General features: G+C 38.9%; 1 protein-coding gene across 4 annotated transcripts in view; it reads right to left on the bottom strand.

Moving 5' to 3' along the window:
- Nucleotides 1–17,341, bottom strand: part of FGGY (FGGY carbohydrate kinase domain containing) — a 136,357-nt gene that overhangs the window by 23,331 nt on the left and 95,685 nt on the right. For 2 of the 4 annotated variants that reach the window (XM_059821796.1, XM_059821795.1), the window contains 4 exons: nucleotides 15,285–15,432; nucleotides 13,511–13,585; nucleotides 9,742–9,862; nucleotides 6,384–6,478 (listed from right to left, as the gene is read on the bottom strand). In XM_059821796.1, coding sequence (XP_059677779.1) covers nucleotides 6,384–6,478; nucleotides 9,742–9,862; nucleotides 13,511–13,585; nucleotides 15,285–15,432 — 439 coding nt within the window. Of the gene's footprint in view, nucleotides 1–6,383; nucleotides 6,479–9,741; nucleotides 9,863–13,510; nucleotides 13,643–15,284; nucleotides 15,433–17,341 lie in introns of all 4 variants that reach the window. The other 2 variants (XM_059821793.1, XM_059821794.1) reach the window with 1 other exon arrangement.

Raw genomic sequence — 17,341 nt, 5'->3', positions numbered from 1 at the left:
AGGCAAGATCACAGCACCTTAACACACTCCTTGTGTACAGCATGGTGCCTGAGAACAACCACCTCCTTCCTCTGCCTTTCCAAAATCCTCTGATTAAGGGAATCGGAGAAAAAAAACCAACATCCCAACATGGCAGGAAGGCCTTTACTAAAAGGTGCATTAATTGAGTAAGGCAAGCCAACGAAATGATTAATTTGCTGCTCTCCTTCAATATTATGTTTACACAAGTTGATTATAGCACTTAATTACTAATTCACCCTACTCAAAAACAAGAGTGCTTTAAATTTTTAATGAGATGAGGGAAGGCAACATTCCCTAACTCAACAGGGAGAAGTCACTTTATTTCCTCTTTTGGTTTCCCAAGTTATTACCATTTCTAAGGAAAAAACTATCCCCTCCCTGATCTTTCACTCAGTTCTTGCTTTTGAAAATATGGAAATCAACATGATGCTTGTATTAATTTCAATCCATGACCTGACAGGTAATGCTTTGGAAGAGGAATAGAGGATCAGATCATCAACTGAAGCACATCCATTGAAGTGGAACAAAATTACACAGGGGCTGCCTGATCCAGAAATGGAAATAGCCTAATCCCCTCCACTGCTGTCAGCAGAAATGTTGACTATGTCCCAGTACTATTTATGGGTGTTCTTCTGAAATGTTGTCAATTCACAGTTGCCAGTTGGTCCATTACCAAGGTTGTGGACTAACTGTTGCACTAAAGAACTTCTTTACATTCATGATAGTCTGTGACATTTTCATTGTTAGGAGGCGAATACACTGAATATTGCATGTTCTTCCCGGCTGATCTTTATAACTTTGCGTTACCTGTGGATTTTGTTATTTGATTTCATTCTCTATGCTATACCACCACCCAACAACTTCCTTAGACAACCAAGAGGAGGTGTCCATTAAATTAAGCATAACCAAGTAGTGCACAAACAAAACTTTTCCAAGTTCCTTTAGTACCACGTTGTAAGTGAGTCATTTCACCTGCACCATCACCACTTCAAACCCCTGTCTACAGTGTGTCTCCCTCTTAGTTATGGACTCTATGTCTGTTATCTTGAAGGCAAGCCAGGTGACCTGGATCCATATAGCTTCTAGGGCTGCTTCTGGGGATGCAAATGGTACCTAAGGAGTACTTCACTAGCTCGACTGCTACTGTTGCAAAATAATTCAGCTACCCCACGTTAGGTAATTACCCAAGACCTCTTTCTATAGAATCCAGCTAATTTTTATATCCCTACAATCTGCTTTACAAAAACAATGAAAAAGCTTTTCCCTATCTTTTTGCAGGAGATACCACCAACTTGCACAGCAACCAAAACTAACAAAGAAAAGCCCACACTTCCCTTAAAAGTCAATTTTATACCTGAAAAATCTTGTAGTCATGTAGACGGTAATTTCTAGCTCAATGTTTTATACCAAAAATGATTACAGAAAGCTGATTACAGAAAGTTACCAGTAAAATCTATTACAATAAATCATACGAAGTTTCTTCTCTTCCATATTGGCCAGCAACAATGCCCCATGTTAAGATAGCAAATCAAAAATAAATCTGGTAATCTGGTTTCATACAGGTAATTTTATTAATTGCTTTAATATGCAATTAAGGGATAGTCAGTGGGCTGCAGGATTTTATAAGGCAATAATCCTGCTCCCGGGTGTACAGCTTTGTCCCAAGGAGTAGGTTATCAAAAAAAAAAAAGAGCTGGATGACTGCCAAATCAAACAGCACCTTCTTCCCATTTTCAATTACATACAAGCGAGGCAGAGTAACGAGGATATACTGGAAACTTTGACATTTATTTATTGAACATTTTTACTGAGAAGGAATTGCTGGCTTGCTAAACCGGAAACTATATTTTTACTACAGAAACAATCACACTGAAAACCAGGACCCTGCTGCTCAGCATGAAAGGAATGGCTAGAACCAATAAATGGACCCATCTAAGCCAGTAATGTTAAGGTTATTTCATTCAATGCAGCACATATTTCAAAAATCCAAAACCCAAAAATACAGTGTCTATTTCAAAAATCCCTATGTCATACCATTTTTACACAGCGCTGTCTCCTTTGATTCAGCCAGGCTGTGTTACGGTTCATAGGCACAACAATCAAAACATAACAAAACCACTAAAAGAAAAAAGGTGTAGCATTTGTAGGGGCAAATGAAAAGATAATCCAAATTGCAACAAGAAATTCAGAAGATTTTTCTCCCCTTTCCAGAGATTCTAGAGACTAAATAACCAGAAGATGAAATGGGGAATAACTCACCACACTACATGCTCTTTATTCTTTCTGGATAGACCAATTGTTTTAATTCCATTTTACCACAGAGAAGAAAAATGCAGAGAGAGAGTAAATGAAGAGGAAAATAGGGAAGTCAACATTCTTTGAAGCAACAACATATGGTGACCAGGCACAAGAGATGGAGGTTATAAATCTTTCCATGATAGAATTACCTAAAGATGAAATTGCAGCTTCAAGGGGCTTGAGCTTTTAAAACCCCACTAGAATCTAGCAAATTAACCTGTACGGTTACAAATTTTGCAATAACCTTCATTTCCAGTGCTTCTTTGTAAAGTCTCAGCATACGGAGAATTTTGGTACTAATACAGATGCAGTCAACATGAAAACCTTTACTCCACAAATCACTCAAAATAAGAATAAAAAGATATGAGAATTAAGAATTAGAACAAAATTCTGCATCCTGCAAATAGTCACTGCTGTATTATAGAAATTAAGAATTAGAACAAAATTCTGCATCCTGCAAATAGTCACTGCTGTATTATAGAAAGGGAAAGGAGGCAGGAGGTACGTTGGTGCTTGTTTCATTGTGAGAAGAAACTTATATAGGGATACCAAAGGATGGAGGAAAAGCTCTTTAGTGTTCCAGCCACTATGACCAACTGCCCAAGAAAGTGAAAGGTGAGAATCCTGTTGTCTCACATACAATTCTGACTGGGTTCATCACACAGCGACATGTAGGTAAGCAAGCTGCCTGTCCTTGGAAAAATGATCCTCCCAAATGCCTCTGAAGCAGACACTTCCCCATTTCCAAACCCCAATGATGGAATGCCACAGGACTAAGCATCAGGATAGTACAGGAGTATGAGAATAACAGCAATCACCACATCCACATACTTTACCCTTAAGGAAATACCATCCAATTCCAATACATTTCTTATGCGTAAGTTAAATAAAGCCTAACGCTAATTACTATATAAGGTTACCATAGAGTTGGGTCTTCCCTAGATGACCCATCTTCTCCTTCCCCTGTTGAAAAGTGATGCCCTGGTAGATTTTGGGATCTTCTCTGTGTGCCCAGATTTTCTGAGTGAAGAGCAGGCTGCCAGAGCAGTGGCTCTGACTCGGCTGCTCCATGCCCCCAAACCCCCACACTGACAGAATGCACAAGCAGGTCAACTCTTAACATCTAATGCACGTTACATCCCCAAAGCATCAGATTTAGCACTGACACAAGAACAGCCCTGCTCCGTAGACTCAGTAGCTCCCTGAAGCATCCCACACACTGCACATACTACACAGCACACAGGCACATGCTTCCCTACAAGATTCCTGGCAGCACCACTGCTATTGCTTATCACTAGTGGGTCTCACATGCCTGTTCAGCAGCCGGTCCTTCTGTCAGCAGAGCATGTTAAAGCCAGACTACGATTATCAGAAGTGATGTTGAGCCAACCCATGAAACCAGATAGCTTTTAAACATTTTGATTTTGACATTGAGTGGAAATGTCCAAAAATGATTCTGAGAAACATGACCAAAATCACTGAGACAAAGACAGTAAAAATTCCCCTTCAAACACAGACATAAGGAAAGAGGGTAAAAACCACACAATTTTCTCCATTACTATTAGGCTGAGCAAACAATGACCTTTGGAAAGCACAATAATTAAGCACAAACCATCTATTTCGAGGACAGATAGTAACTTCTATTATTTGCAGAGTCTACAACAATGCTGAGCACTTGCAGCAACACCTGTAACTAAGGTTTGTTTTGAAAGACGTGGTAGAAAAATAAATGTAAGAGGCAGCTATGGAACTGCAATGCTAGATATGCATTTACGTTCCCCCCTCCCCCAAAAGACATTTATTCAGTTTCTTGTTTCTTGATTTCATGTAGCTGAATTCTTTAAAAAATATTTTTACATAATCTAAAATATTTGCTGCATGATACAACTGATACTGCCATAGGTAGCACCTCTTTAACGACAATCTTCTGAACACACACTAAGCCAAAACACTTAGCAGGTGGTTTCTTCACACTGCAGAGATGTGGCATCCTGGATAGGATTCAGGGCCTCACCTGGCTCCCAGTCATCACCACAGGCAGTATGATGGAAAGAAACATGCCACAAAATGCCCAGTGGGATGTGTAATAGCAGTAGTTTCCAAACTACTTTCCCCTTTTCTGTTTCAGAGATATCCCAGGGAAGCCCATGGGCTTGACCTGGAACTCAGTGAAACAAAAGGAAACTCTCCTGCTGCCTAGCGAAACCCTTGGAACCAGACCTTACGCAAATAGCTGCGGAAGCACTGAAAAAGGCAGAGGCTGCATTTGGGAAATCAAGACTCCTCACGCAGTGCTGAGGCACTGGACTGAAATTCGTATTTATTTTTTTTCTTTATGTACTGATATTAACTGACTTGACTCAAGCAAAGATGGGAAGGGAGCACATGGAGTCATCCAATCCGGCTCCCAACAGTCACAGGTAAGCACTTAGGAGAAGCTTACTCCAGGAAGACCCACGGAACCTGCGCTGTACTTATGACAAGCCAAAACACGTTCCCATAGCCAATGAGGTAGGAACCTCCTGACGTATCGTAACAGTGAAAGAGTAAACACTTTTAAAATTAAAAAGTCTGTGACATGACTGGTTCAAAGGCTCTAGTTTCACTGAAAAAGATTTCTGAAGGAGTGTGCTACGCAGACTGACATGTATAAAATATACATCTATTCTGACATTATTGGGTATGCTTCTGAAATAGTTTTATATATAAAGGGCAGGGTTAAAAACTAAAGGTAAATTAATATACCAAAATTATATAAAAACACATCATAGAAAATTTCACAGCATTAGATTTTTCTAATGGTTATGAAGACAGACTTAATAAAATCAGTTTTGAGATGTTCACTTATTGCATAATAGTGCAAAACATCTTAAACTTGGAATGAAGTATTTGCGTATTTGAAGGCAGAAGATTAACAGAAGAGTAAGAATTAAATACGACATCCTGTCACCAAAAGTTGGTACTGAAATTACATTTATCAAAACAAGTTCTCCTTACAAGCACTAGAATTATTAAATACAGGTACATTTTGTACTATATATTTGTTGCAATGAGATGAACTTTAATGGAAAAGTTCTTATGAAAGGAAACTGCTCTTCCTGCTAGCCTATCCCGCACTGTAGCATATTCCCATTTAGAAATTTCACATTTGGAAGAATGCCAAACACGGCCCAATTCCTCAGCTTATGCTGGGCTGTTCATTGATTCCAGTGGAACCATGTCAATTTAACGAGGTTGAGAAGCTGGGCCCCTATTCAGAAAATACTTTCTGGTAAGTTTTTGTGCAAAATTTCATCTACAAATATCTGTGCCTGACAGGCACCATAGAGACCATCTTGATAAATAATTGTCCGAGTGGATGCAAGGTACTGTTTAGTGGCCTTATGTAGCAAGAGGAGAGGACATGTCTTATACCAGTGGAATTGCCAGGTGGAAAAACAGGTCTGATTTTGGACATTCAGACTCTTCTTCAGGTTTCCGTCTACTACTGTTTATATAAATAAAGCTAAGTCATGCTTTGGCTGATCCACTGAACATAAAAGCCTTACTGCTACTTTTACAGCTGTTAATGGATTGAAACAACATGAATAAACATGAAGTTCCATCCTCATTATTAACTCTGCATTCACTGTGGGCAAGACAAGAGGTATAGGTGTGTCATTTTTTACTGCATAAATAGTGCTATGTTGTTTCTTATGTTTAACATTCCTCAATATGAAGGAAGGGAAGTAGGACAAATATAACTCAGATGAAAGTGTGACCTTCTTGCAGGATCAGAGCCTTGCCAAATTCCTTTTTTTGTCTGTAAAATTACATGGCCTAACTTCATAGACAGCAACTTCTACCTGCATGTCCCTACAGTCAAAAGGCAAATGAATCTTCAATACACCTAAATAACATCTGGAGTTAAAAAGAAGGTGGAGAGAAAGCAGTGCTGGCTCTTGTCTGGCTGTGCAGAAGGTACAAACTTTTCCACTTGAATTAAAGTCTGTGCATGGTGCCAAATGTCAAAGTGTAACACGCATTAAAACTGAAAAAAAAAATAAAAATCAGGTACTGCATACCTGTATAGATGCAAAATCCCCAGAAGCACAAGCTCCAAGAATAGCAGCACCCACCAAAACAGACTCCACTTCTTTGGACAGGACAACAGGCTTGCCTATACAAGAAAAAACCATTCCTCTGTTAGGAAGAATATAGCAGGACTGCACTAGTGGCACAGTAAATAATTAAAGCAAAAAATATAAAGAAAAATGGAATCAAAAAGGACTTGAAAACCACAACTCCATTCAGAGCTACAGTTTACTGTAGATTCATGTAAATCTCCCTGTTCTGTGGTTCCAGGCTCCAAGAAAAAAGCAGAATTTAAATAAAAGAATTTCAGCAAAATTTTAATGCAGAACATAAAGCTTACAAAGAACAAACCCCCAGATCTTTGACACTGGCTATTTATCTTAAAGGGCTTGGTATAAACCTGTTACCCACACCCTCCAAACCCACGTGCCTATTAAAAGTTGACCTCGAGGGGAAAACAGGGTGGTATCCTTTTTGTTTCTTTTGCAACAAACAAAAAAAATAAGATTGCTTGTGTTTGTTTTTAAATATATAGCCAACAAAGCCAGTCTGGTTTTGCTGGAAGACATGAAAATGCAAGTAGTAAACTTTCACAAGCTATGTATGAAATCATAAGAGAAATCTTGTCTTCCAAATTGTGCAAGATATTCAAAAACAAGATTAAAACACTGGAAAAACAAACAAACTCACTCAATATATATTCTGAAGTGGAATTAAAAATTATTGTTTCATCGCCCATGGGTAATGCCATGAACATACTTTCTCTCGGTTCACACACAGTTTTCTAAGACCTGTGTTATCAATGTAAAAAACAGCAGGAAAAAGAGTAATAAACAAATAAAAATTGGCCTTTCTTAATTCTCCTTAAAAAACCTAAACCAATAGCATATGTCTAAATACTTTCCTAGCTACACTTTAGATGTCCACCCTCACTAAGCCAATGAATTTAATATTCCTACAGTATTTGGCATGTGTCTAAATTTCCATTAGTGAGATAATTTCATTCAATGAATGGTGATGCAACCACAGCGGTGGGAGGAGGGCTTCCTTCTGTGAATAGCCTCAATGACATTATGCCCCCAAAAATGCTGCTCCCAAGAGCCAACTGTGAGATTAAAAGGAGCTGAAATTTGGAGGAAGATCTGAAGTGAGCCATGAATAACTCCTACAGCGGAAAAGTCAAATACACACTTTTCAAAATGAGAAATAAAATTATTAGTATCAGAAACAATTACTGATACAAAGCAAAATTGCCTTGCACCCCAAGCATCCACTTACGTTATGCAAACTTTGCACTGTTCCACCAGTGTAAAGCTCCTTACAATCAACTTTCAATGACATAAAGGTGCCACGGTGGTCTTAATGCCATTTCTTCCTACCGTTAGCACAGGCAGAGTGACGGGGAAAGAAAGCGGATACAGTGAGACCTTGTTGTTTGATTGCTGGAATGACTACTAACAGCGAACCAGTGTAATTACAGCATGCCTTGAATTTCTCTGACCAAACAAATCCACCTTAAAACACAAGTGTAGGATCAGTCACCTGAGCATTCCTCTGGTTCAGATGGACCACAGCTCAGCACTTGGGTCAACTTGGAACAGAAAATCTACAACTCAAGCTTACAGCTACACGGCTGTTTGCCAGGCACTGAAGCATTAAACAATTTTCAGCATGCTCTAAAATTTACTGCACATTTCCTGCATCATCAGAATGAATACAGAATTCTTACCAGGCAAACAAAAAGATCAAGATACTTTTTAAGTGGCCTGAGAAATTATCTATTGGATGTCTGCATGGCTGAGTCATGGGCATTTGCAGCTAACAATAATATATTCAGATTTTTTTCTTTTTGGGAAAGAATGGGGGATTGATCCTGGAATGTTAGTTATTTTATCTGATAGGCTCTAATGAGTTCAACACAACTGGGAGCATTTCAGTTAGATGAACTCTGACATCCCTTGTCAGTCACTGATTTTACAAATGGGGGAGAACTCCAGACTGCAAAAAGGCCTTTTTGTGCTGAATTGTACTTGGCCATTAGTTACAGTCAAAGAACTTCTGATTACATTTTAATTAGAATACCTTTTCACAGATCTTTTATATTGCACATCATGAACCGGCATCCCAACTCTAAACATAGCTGAAATTCACCTAAAACATTTGAGTTATATAAGGAAAGACACACACTTGACAACATCATTTTTCACAAACAGAAAGCATCACTTTGACTACAATGTATTTAGTGAATTCTAAGGTCAATAGGCATTATGGTTTTTGCCTCTCCATTTCTGTTTTCATCTAAGTACATAAAGCATATTTTCATCTTCCCTCCTGCATCGAGGTTATGAAGTGTGGTTTGTTTTTAGGGCAAGCCAGATCTCCAGACCAAATGCCCCAAATCTGAGCCTTAAACTTTATTCATGACAGCTCAACTGATCTTAATTTGAAACATACCCAAAACACATGTCATTCAAAGTTTCTCTGAAGTCCTTTACACTAAATTTTGTTATTTTTTTCTACATTTTTTTGAAGTATATTCAACTGACTCACAGGTGTGCTAAGATGTCCAACACACACAGGCTAAAGGGACACCAAAAACACCGTGCAAGCCTGAGACCTCCTCTTGCAATGAACCACACACCCAGGACCTTCCACCCCTCAGGAATTCTACAAAACCAAATGCAACATCATGCAGGAGCAAGGATCCAGAAACTGTCCCCTAAACCATATTAATGATACAGACATGGAAGTAATTCAGAAAAGAATTGTTCTATATGATGGAGACAACGTCCAGCATGAGCAGGAAGTGTCAGGAGAAGTCCGACAGAATTCCAACAGGATAGAGCTAATAGAGGTTTCAGTACGTAGTGGGCATTATCCTCATCTAACTAACATCTTGTAATCTGACTGAATGGAGTGATTTCTATAGAACGTTTCAAATAATTTTTAAAAGTTGATAGTGAGAAACATCTCTGGCATGTAATTTACACATATTTGTTTTAAAAATTCCATACAAAGTTTCTATATTTATTCTATTGCACTTTCTTAAAAAACCCGTAAGTCTAAGATCCACAGATTGGAAATCATGCCGGAGGTTTCTCCTGAAGTCTGTTTTCTAACAATACAACATATGGAGCTTTGTTTGCACCACATCTCTGTGTTATTTAAATGTCTTTAAATTTCAGGAAATTCAGTCTTGCAGGAAGTAACATTTCATTACACACTTCTTGGCCAACCAGCAAAATACAGTTCTATATAAAGGAAGTATTTATTTTTCCAAAGACAAAGTATTTAGCCACCTAAAATAAAGTAGTTTACACTCCTTTCCCCGCACTTCCTCTAACTTACCAGTAATGTCAGCGTGCATCTGCACAAAGAGAGGGTTCTTGCTCAGCCCACCGCACAGAAACACCGTGTTGATATGATGTCCTGCAGCCTGCAGAGTTTCCAGAATATGTCTTGTTCCTAACTTCAAAAAAAGGGTGTGAGGGGGGAAACAAAACAAATGAGCACAGGAGAGCAGCCACAGGAACAGATCTTAAAGCACAATTTGCTAAAAAGAATGACACCACTGACTGCCCTTACCAGTAACCTGAGGGCTGGGAACAGATCTGCAGGGGTACAGCCTCTGCTTAGCTTCCAGCCAGTAACAGGCATTGTAATTAAGAACTAGAAGAATCAAACAGATGGCACAAAGACTTGGGAAGTACGTGGGCACAGCATATTGCAGTAAACGTCCTGGGGCGGGCTGAAGAAGTGAAGATGTACCAGTACACACCACCACAGGGAAATGGGGCTTGCAGGGAAGTATCGACAAGGGTGAAGACAGGGATTATGAGAAGGCACCGAAATGGGCACCAGGAAAAACTGATGGCAGTGATAAGCAGCCGTTTGTGACCAAGCGCAGCGGAGCATGGAAAAAATTTCCAGATCCAGAACTAAAACCTCCATGGCAAAGACAACCCCACCAAAAACTTCTATTTACTTTGTATAACAGCATCTGAAAATCACTCTCAGTAAAGAGATTTCAATTCTGAAGCCAAATGGCAAAACAGAACAAAAAAAGGAGCAAATAAAAAACTGTATTTTCTGTCTTTTCAGCAAAAAGGAAAACCTGAAGAATTTTGTATTGGCTTAACTATTTCTCTTGGCCTTTGCCCTGTGCAAAAGAAAATGTTCCATTTCATGCCCGGATTAACTGAAACATCTTAAGTGTAGGCATATTTTTAAACTTTTCATTTACAGTCTCCATTCTGAGAAACTCAAATTAGAACAGCTCAGAGTTCGGCTCCACGAATGATGAAAGGAAATGCTTTGCCATTTTAAAAAACCCTTTTCTCTTTTTGTTTGCTTTGCTTGCCTCTAACTACTCACTGCAGTCAACCTTCTCCCTCTTGCAAGAAGATTTTCCGTTTCTTTGACAAACTGTTTGTCCAAAAATAATTCCCAGCTCTTTAAAATACCTCGGGAGTTAATTTTGAAGCTCAGACTTGACAAAATGCCAAATTCAAGCCAAAATTTTGCCCAAGCTGACTCTTTGTAGGTAGACTCCCAACAAAACACAATCGGGTCAAAGTTTTCACAAACCGTCATTTAAGTTTTCTTTATGCTATGCTGCAAGTTCGTTAAGAGGTCTGCAGCCTGCAATAAACCCCTCTTCAAATAAAAGCTACTGAAAATTGAAGCTAGCAGACTTTCATCAGACTGGAGACGTTTACTATGACTGACTGTCACCACTCTGGATAGGCCTTCAAATGCATTCTGGTTTTTCAGGCAAGCGGTTATGAGGAACTTCAGCAGCCGCAACACCAGCTGACTAAATCCATCGCTTCCCTATTGACACAGAGGGCCGATTTCCAAATTACACAGCCGCAATTTTAATTATGGAAAAATAAACTGCTCTAAAAAGAGTCTGTCTCCTCAGAACGGGCTTGACGGCCACAATTATATCTCTGATCGCGTTCTCATCCGTCTAACTGTTGCGCTGCATTTTGCAATGAATAGTTAAAAGGATATTCTCTTTCACCACTTCTGAAATTCAAATTTATTAACAACTTCTCTCACAACATACACACGCAAAGACCCTGAGAAAGAACACGCTGTGAAAATTATTTTGTGTTTACCTGCCTGGAAAATTGTATTCACATCGCAATTTAAATTAAAGCCAGACTTATTTCTCTGTGGGTGGGGGGGGAACTAATTTACTCCTGGACTGGAGAAAATGCAAATTGAGGGGCTTCAAATGCAAATTTTATCTAGAAAGAAAAAAGCATCTCCTGCTGAAAAGAAAACTAGAGATTAACATTCTGTGGGCAGGCCTACACTTTTTACAAGATTTTTACTTAGGTTTAAAGTCTATCTTGCACCCATTGAAGACAGCGAATGGTACAGGATTGGGGCTGTCCTGAATAAGAACTGTTTCCTTCAACAAAAGTGAAGCTAAAATTGGGAATGATGGAGTATGGGAGGAAAACTAAATTTCCTAGGCATCACACCAGCAGTTAGTAAATATATCAAGTCAAAACCAAGTCTACTCTGTCTACTTTTTAGTTACTGTTTCATTAGTGTTCTAAGATAAATGAATTCCTGTTAACTTACAATGAAAACTATGGTATGGCCTTATTATATTAAACCTCACAATCAGAGCAATTAGCTACCAAAAAGATATGCAGGTGCTGAATTTAGTGTTCAAGACAGTATTTGCATTTTTACAATAAAATTTGAGTTGTATCATATAACGAGATAATAGGTGACTTTCCCAGGATTTCCAGCAGAGAAGGTTTCCACTTCGTTAGCACGATATAATAACGGAGCACCTGTTCGATACTGGAAAGTTTCTTTCAGGGGCCAGTATCAGTCGCTGGCATTGTTTAAACTCTCCTAAACGTTCTTATTTAAATGGTGGGATTATACTGAAACATCAGGTATAGCCAAGCTACATTCATCTTAAAAAGGATGAAAACTCACAACAAAGAATTCCAGGCTGGGGTTAAGTTCTCGTTATTTGCTGAAGAGGGAGGGTTAACACATAAGATGTACAATTCACAGTAAATTTACAGCAGCCGCCCACCCTCTACATCCCAGATGGCTGACCCAGCCTAGCAAAGTTGTTGTTTAACCAGTAGAGGAGTTGGGAAGTTTTCCAAGTGAACAGAGTTTTGTCAGGAAAACTCCCCAATTCATCAAACTGTTAATGTTTTGCAAAAACACCTCCAGTTCAACAAACTTTAAAAAAAAAAAAAAAAAAAAAAATCACAAAAAGGATGTCAAAGGAATGTTGATTTCAGTCACCAAATGCCTGGGGATAGCACGCCCCATTGAAAATACCCCGCACCAGGGTTTCAAAACAACTTCTTTGACCCAGGTTTTCACTTCAAAATAGAACTTCTTGTCAACTGGAAATCCTGGGTTCCAGAGAAAATTAGCGCAGAAACAAAAGTATTCCAATAAAATTAGCCACCTCTGCATGTTAGCAAACATCGACGACATTTTCATAAAGACAGTCCCTCTGTTTGCTTTTGCAGAAACACAGCCACGGGTTGGAAATGCTACGCACGAGGCAACTGCTTGCCTTGCAGCAGGGAAATCGAGGGAGGGATGAGATCTGGTCTGTAGCGTTATGAACTGAATCGCAGACCCACTCCGACTCGCTGTGGTACAGAGTTCTGACTCATCTAACAGCAAGCAGGGGAAATCCATGGATTTAGGAACAATCTGAAGCTGAGGCATTTTAGGGGAGTGCAAGTTCCTTCATACAATGGCCAAAGCTTTTTTTTTTGTTTCACTCTCTCAGTTTCACTCTAGACAGCCCGTGCTGTTAACGCTGCCCCATATAGTATCAGCCTCTTTCTTCACATCTGCACTAGAGACTGAGGCTCCGTTTACAGAATTGCCATAAGGAGAAAACTTTTCAGGGGAACATCTCCCCAGTCTGGCTGTCGATTATCCTATGGTAGGGAGTAGTCACCAATGGGGGTAAACAATCTCTTGCTCCTTTAAGAAGTCCATTAACTGAATTCATCTATTATTAGAAATCTGTTTAGCAGAAGGGGATGATCAGTCTGCCATAGAACATGAGACAATTCATTTATTCTTTTATGCTCTTAAAATGGCTTACAGCAATGGCTTGAATCGTGGCCAAGTAGATAAGGGCAAGTTCATCCAGACCCCGAGACAATGTTAGTCCAACAACCTGTACAAAGATCAAAAAGAAAACGTACAAATCCAGCCAAAGTAAAACTATTATTTTCTACAGTTTCTTGTTGTAACAAGTTTTAAGTGCTAATTCTAAGCCCTACTTTTGTAAGCGGTACACATAATGTTATGTTAAACATGTTATTCCTGATCTGGGGAAGAACCACATAAATTGTTCTTGCCCTTGCAAAGAAATGAAGAACAAACAACATATTGTACGCGATTAGAGATAGATTAACTCTGACAGTTTTATGTTATGACTCAGATACTGGTCGTGAATGTATTTAATGTAATAATATGAAGATGCTATTACATAAAAATAACTTTTTAAAAGCATTTCTCCCCCTCCCTTCCAAGCCCCCTAACACTGAAACACAATTAATAATTAAAGACTATATCTTAACCTCCTTTACTCTGACATAAATCAATACTGCACTGTAGTTACTCTGGATTAGTATCAGCACAGGCAAGACCTGAATGCAGCCATAACTGTTGCAGAAAAAATGTGATCCTATTAGCAGTATTTGCATACAGCCATCATACCAAGGAAATTCTGATTCAGCTGCAGCATATAATTCTTTCATAAAATAATACAGTTATTTTTAGGACCCAAAAATATATAAGCCATCTATTATTTTATTGTTTCCCTTGTTTGTGGTTTGAAAGGTGTTATAGTCCTTACGTCTACCCTTTCCTATCTCAACCTCAGATACAGCAGATTTTGGTGCTGGTGAGTAGCTTGAGATGCTCACTTCAAGGACAATATGCCATTCTGAAGTACATTTTTGCATTAACCACCAGGTATTTTGATATCATCGAATTATACCCTTACAATATTCTTCTGTTATAGTCCTGCACCATACATCCTGGCTTGTGACCTAGCCAATCTACCACCATGAAGTTCAGTGAAGAGAAACATCCAAATATTTAAAGATGGGCTGAAAACCTCCCCAGCAGAGGTTCTCTGGTGAGCTTCCAAACGCTGCTCTTCCTGGTCCCAGATTGCAATGCTCTGAAAATTTCTTTGTACAGAACACAATATTTCAATCCCTTTCAGTTCCAAAACCAGAAATTTTAAAACCACAAGCCAGAATCAGATCAGGTTTCCCTTTGAACAAAGACATATGAAGCACCATGGTTTCGTATTTCCAATCATGAGAGCATCTATGCCCATTTTTAACAATAACCAGAGGAGCTTTTCAGTTTCTGTTGGGTAGTAAATTTCAACAACTCTAATACAGCACATTTGCTGAACATTTATCAGTTTAAATCAAGCAATCTCTCCCCAAAATATTTCATTCCTTTCCCAGATGGGCATACCCAAATTTGTGTTGAAATTCATTGCAACAGACATGCAACATTCAGTAGACAGGTGAGTTAACAACAGCAAGTGCTGCTAGTCAGTGCTCTGAAATGTGATTCCTGGGAAAGATACTGGGACACACACAACACTCCTCATATCTTTAGAAAATTAATGTGGCTGTAGTGATATCTCAACTACAATGATCTCTGGTTTTCTACTGAAACATTAGCACACTTCAAAATGCAGCAAGAAACCCAAATCCTATGGGATAGTTTAAATAGCTAAGGAGGAGTATGCTCAAAATTGAAAAAAGCGCCTTCCAAGCTTTTTTTTTTTCCTCCTTTTTTTTTTTTACCCTGTATTGACCTTTTTGCAAAGACAGGCTGTTTCTTACCATGCCCTTTAGTGTCAGATCTGTTAAGGGAGATCTGTTACCATGGAAATCTGGCCAAACATGTAAATCAACAGTGAGGAAACCCACAGGCAAAGATTTCTTAATCAGATCCAGGTGACTGTTCAAGTATGTATATATACTGTGAGCACTAGAAAAAAAAAAACAAGTTAGAAAAAGAGTGGGGGAGGTTATTCATCAAACATAAAACATTTGTACCACCATCACATGCAGAAAACTCAAAGAACACCAAATCCCAAATTTAAAACAAAGGGGCAGAAAGGCAAGAACGACTGCTTGCCGAGCCCATGGCACGGCAGGGCGCAGGCAGCAGGGATGTCTATCCGCACGTCCATTCAACAGGCCATCTGAATTCCTCCATCACCCAGGATGAGGAGAGATAATGGCAGTTTGCGATCTTGAGTTTGTACATTGACTCCTACGGGTCCCTGGACAAGCCAGAGCTGTCTGATATTTTGGGGGCTGATGATGCTTGTCTCTAACAGAAAGGTGCTGACACTGTGAAAGAGAAAGCTCGAGACAAGAAAGCTGGGAGAGAGGAATAAGGAGAATTCCAGACAGAAAGGAAAATCAAATTCCTTTACAAACGTTTAAAAATTTCTCTGATTAATCAATAGCACTGGACTTACAGCTTTCCTTTTTTAAACCATAATTATTTCAGTATGTATTATGATTAAAATGCAGCACTAAGGGTGGAGGAGAGAAAGCAAGTCGCTGCTATTTTAGGGAGGAGCTGAACACAGGCCTAAATATGATTGTATGTAAGTTCAGATGCTACACCCAACTCCACAATATCCAACAGACTTTTTCCTGGACCAACAGTCATCTTCGGACTAATGGCGAATTCTTCAGTGCTTTGGCTTGCAATGACTCTAGTGACATTCCATTTCAAAAATGTTACAATTATGCTCAGAATATTTTTGAAACACTCATACTATCATAAACAGATTCATATATATTTTTCAACTTCTCAGAAATCTCCAAGTGGGGCATTTAATTCTAGACGTGTGGGTCAATAATAGCATCTAACCCTAATTACAATTGATTAGTCATTGTCTCATCCACTGTAGACCCAAACACTGATATTCATTTAGCCTCTACATGTATATTCAATCATGCACTAATGAGATCCCTAAGGGAATTTGGCATATGCTTTACTAGTTTGACTTCTGACCTGCTAGCAGCTGTATATTTATATTTTGCATTCAACCATTTAGCTGCATGTTTTTTCAATTATACCTTACCATGTGTATGCTATCAGAGGATATCATTCAAAATGAAGTACACTTGGAAGACATTAAAATAACTAATTCACCTCATTATTCACATACTTTAAAATGTACTTTATGTGTCTTCCTGGACCTGAATTATGATAATTTTGAGGTCACAATCATTTTTTCCCCCCTTGTTGTAAAAGTAGCCCTATTTTCTACATCCCTAAAGACTGCACTATAAGCAGTACATGCTAAGGACAAAGTCATTTTATTTCCAGTCTAAATCACAGCTGGACTGTTGGGAAGGAAAAGAAGGTAAAGCTTCACTCAACCACAGACCTACCAGACATCCCAGCTTCTATCTGTTCTCCATGCTGCTTGATTACTCTCGCAAGGATTAGCCATTCATGCAGCTCTGACAGAACGCAAGGACTGTACAAAAGAGGCTGAAGTTCAGCCAAATATGCTTAAGACCCACATAACCTTGGAATTACACTTTTTTTCCACACCTTTTACTTTTTTTTCTAGATATAGATCTGGGTTCGAGGCACTACATTTAGACTGAGTGACTGGCAAAATCCTTCAAATGCTTGCCAGTTCCAGTTTCTACCAAGTCTGTGTTATATGTAGTATTACACCATCAGCTCTCTGGAGCTTTTTCTATTCAATTCTACGAGAAGGTAGCAGTAGCAGCTGGATCTGACTTGCAGAGTTAAGCACAAGCTATTGCTACTAAAAAGGAACTATGTTGAAAGTGGAGACAAGAAATCAATGCAAGTTTGCCCAGGGTTATGTTCACATTAGGGACATAACTTCAGAAAGCAA

This window comes from Gavia stellata, chromosome 10 (assembly GCF_030936135.1).
Source record: "Gavia stellata isolate bGavSte3 chromosome 10, bGavSte3.hap2, whole genome shotgun sequence".
Lineage (NCBI taxonomy): Eukaryota > Metazoa > Chordata > Aves > Gaviiformes > Gaviidae > Gavia > Gavia stellata.
This window is presented reverse-complemented; position numbering and strand designations above follow the sequence as displayed.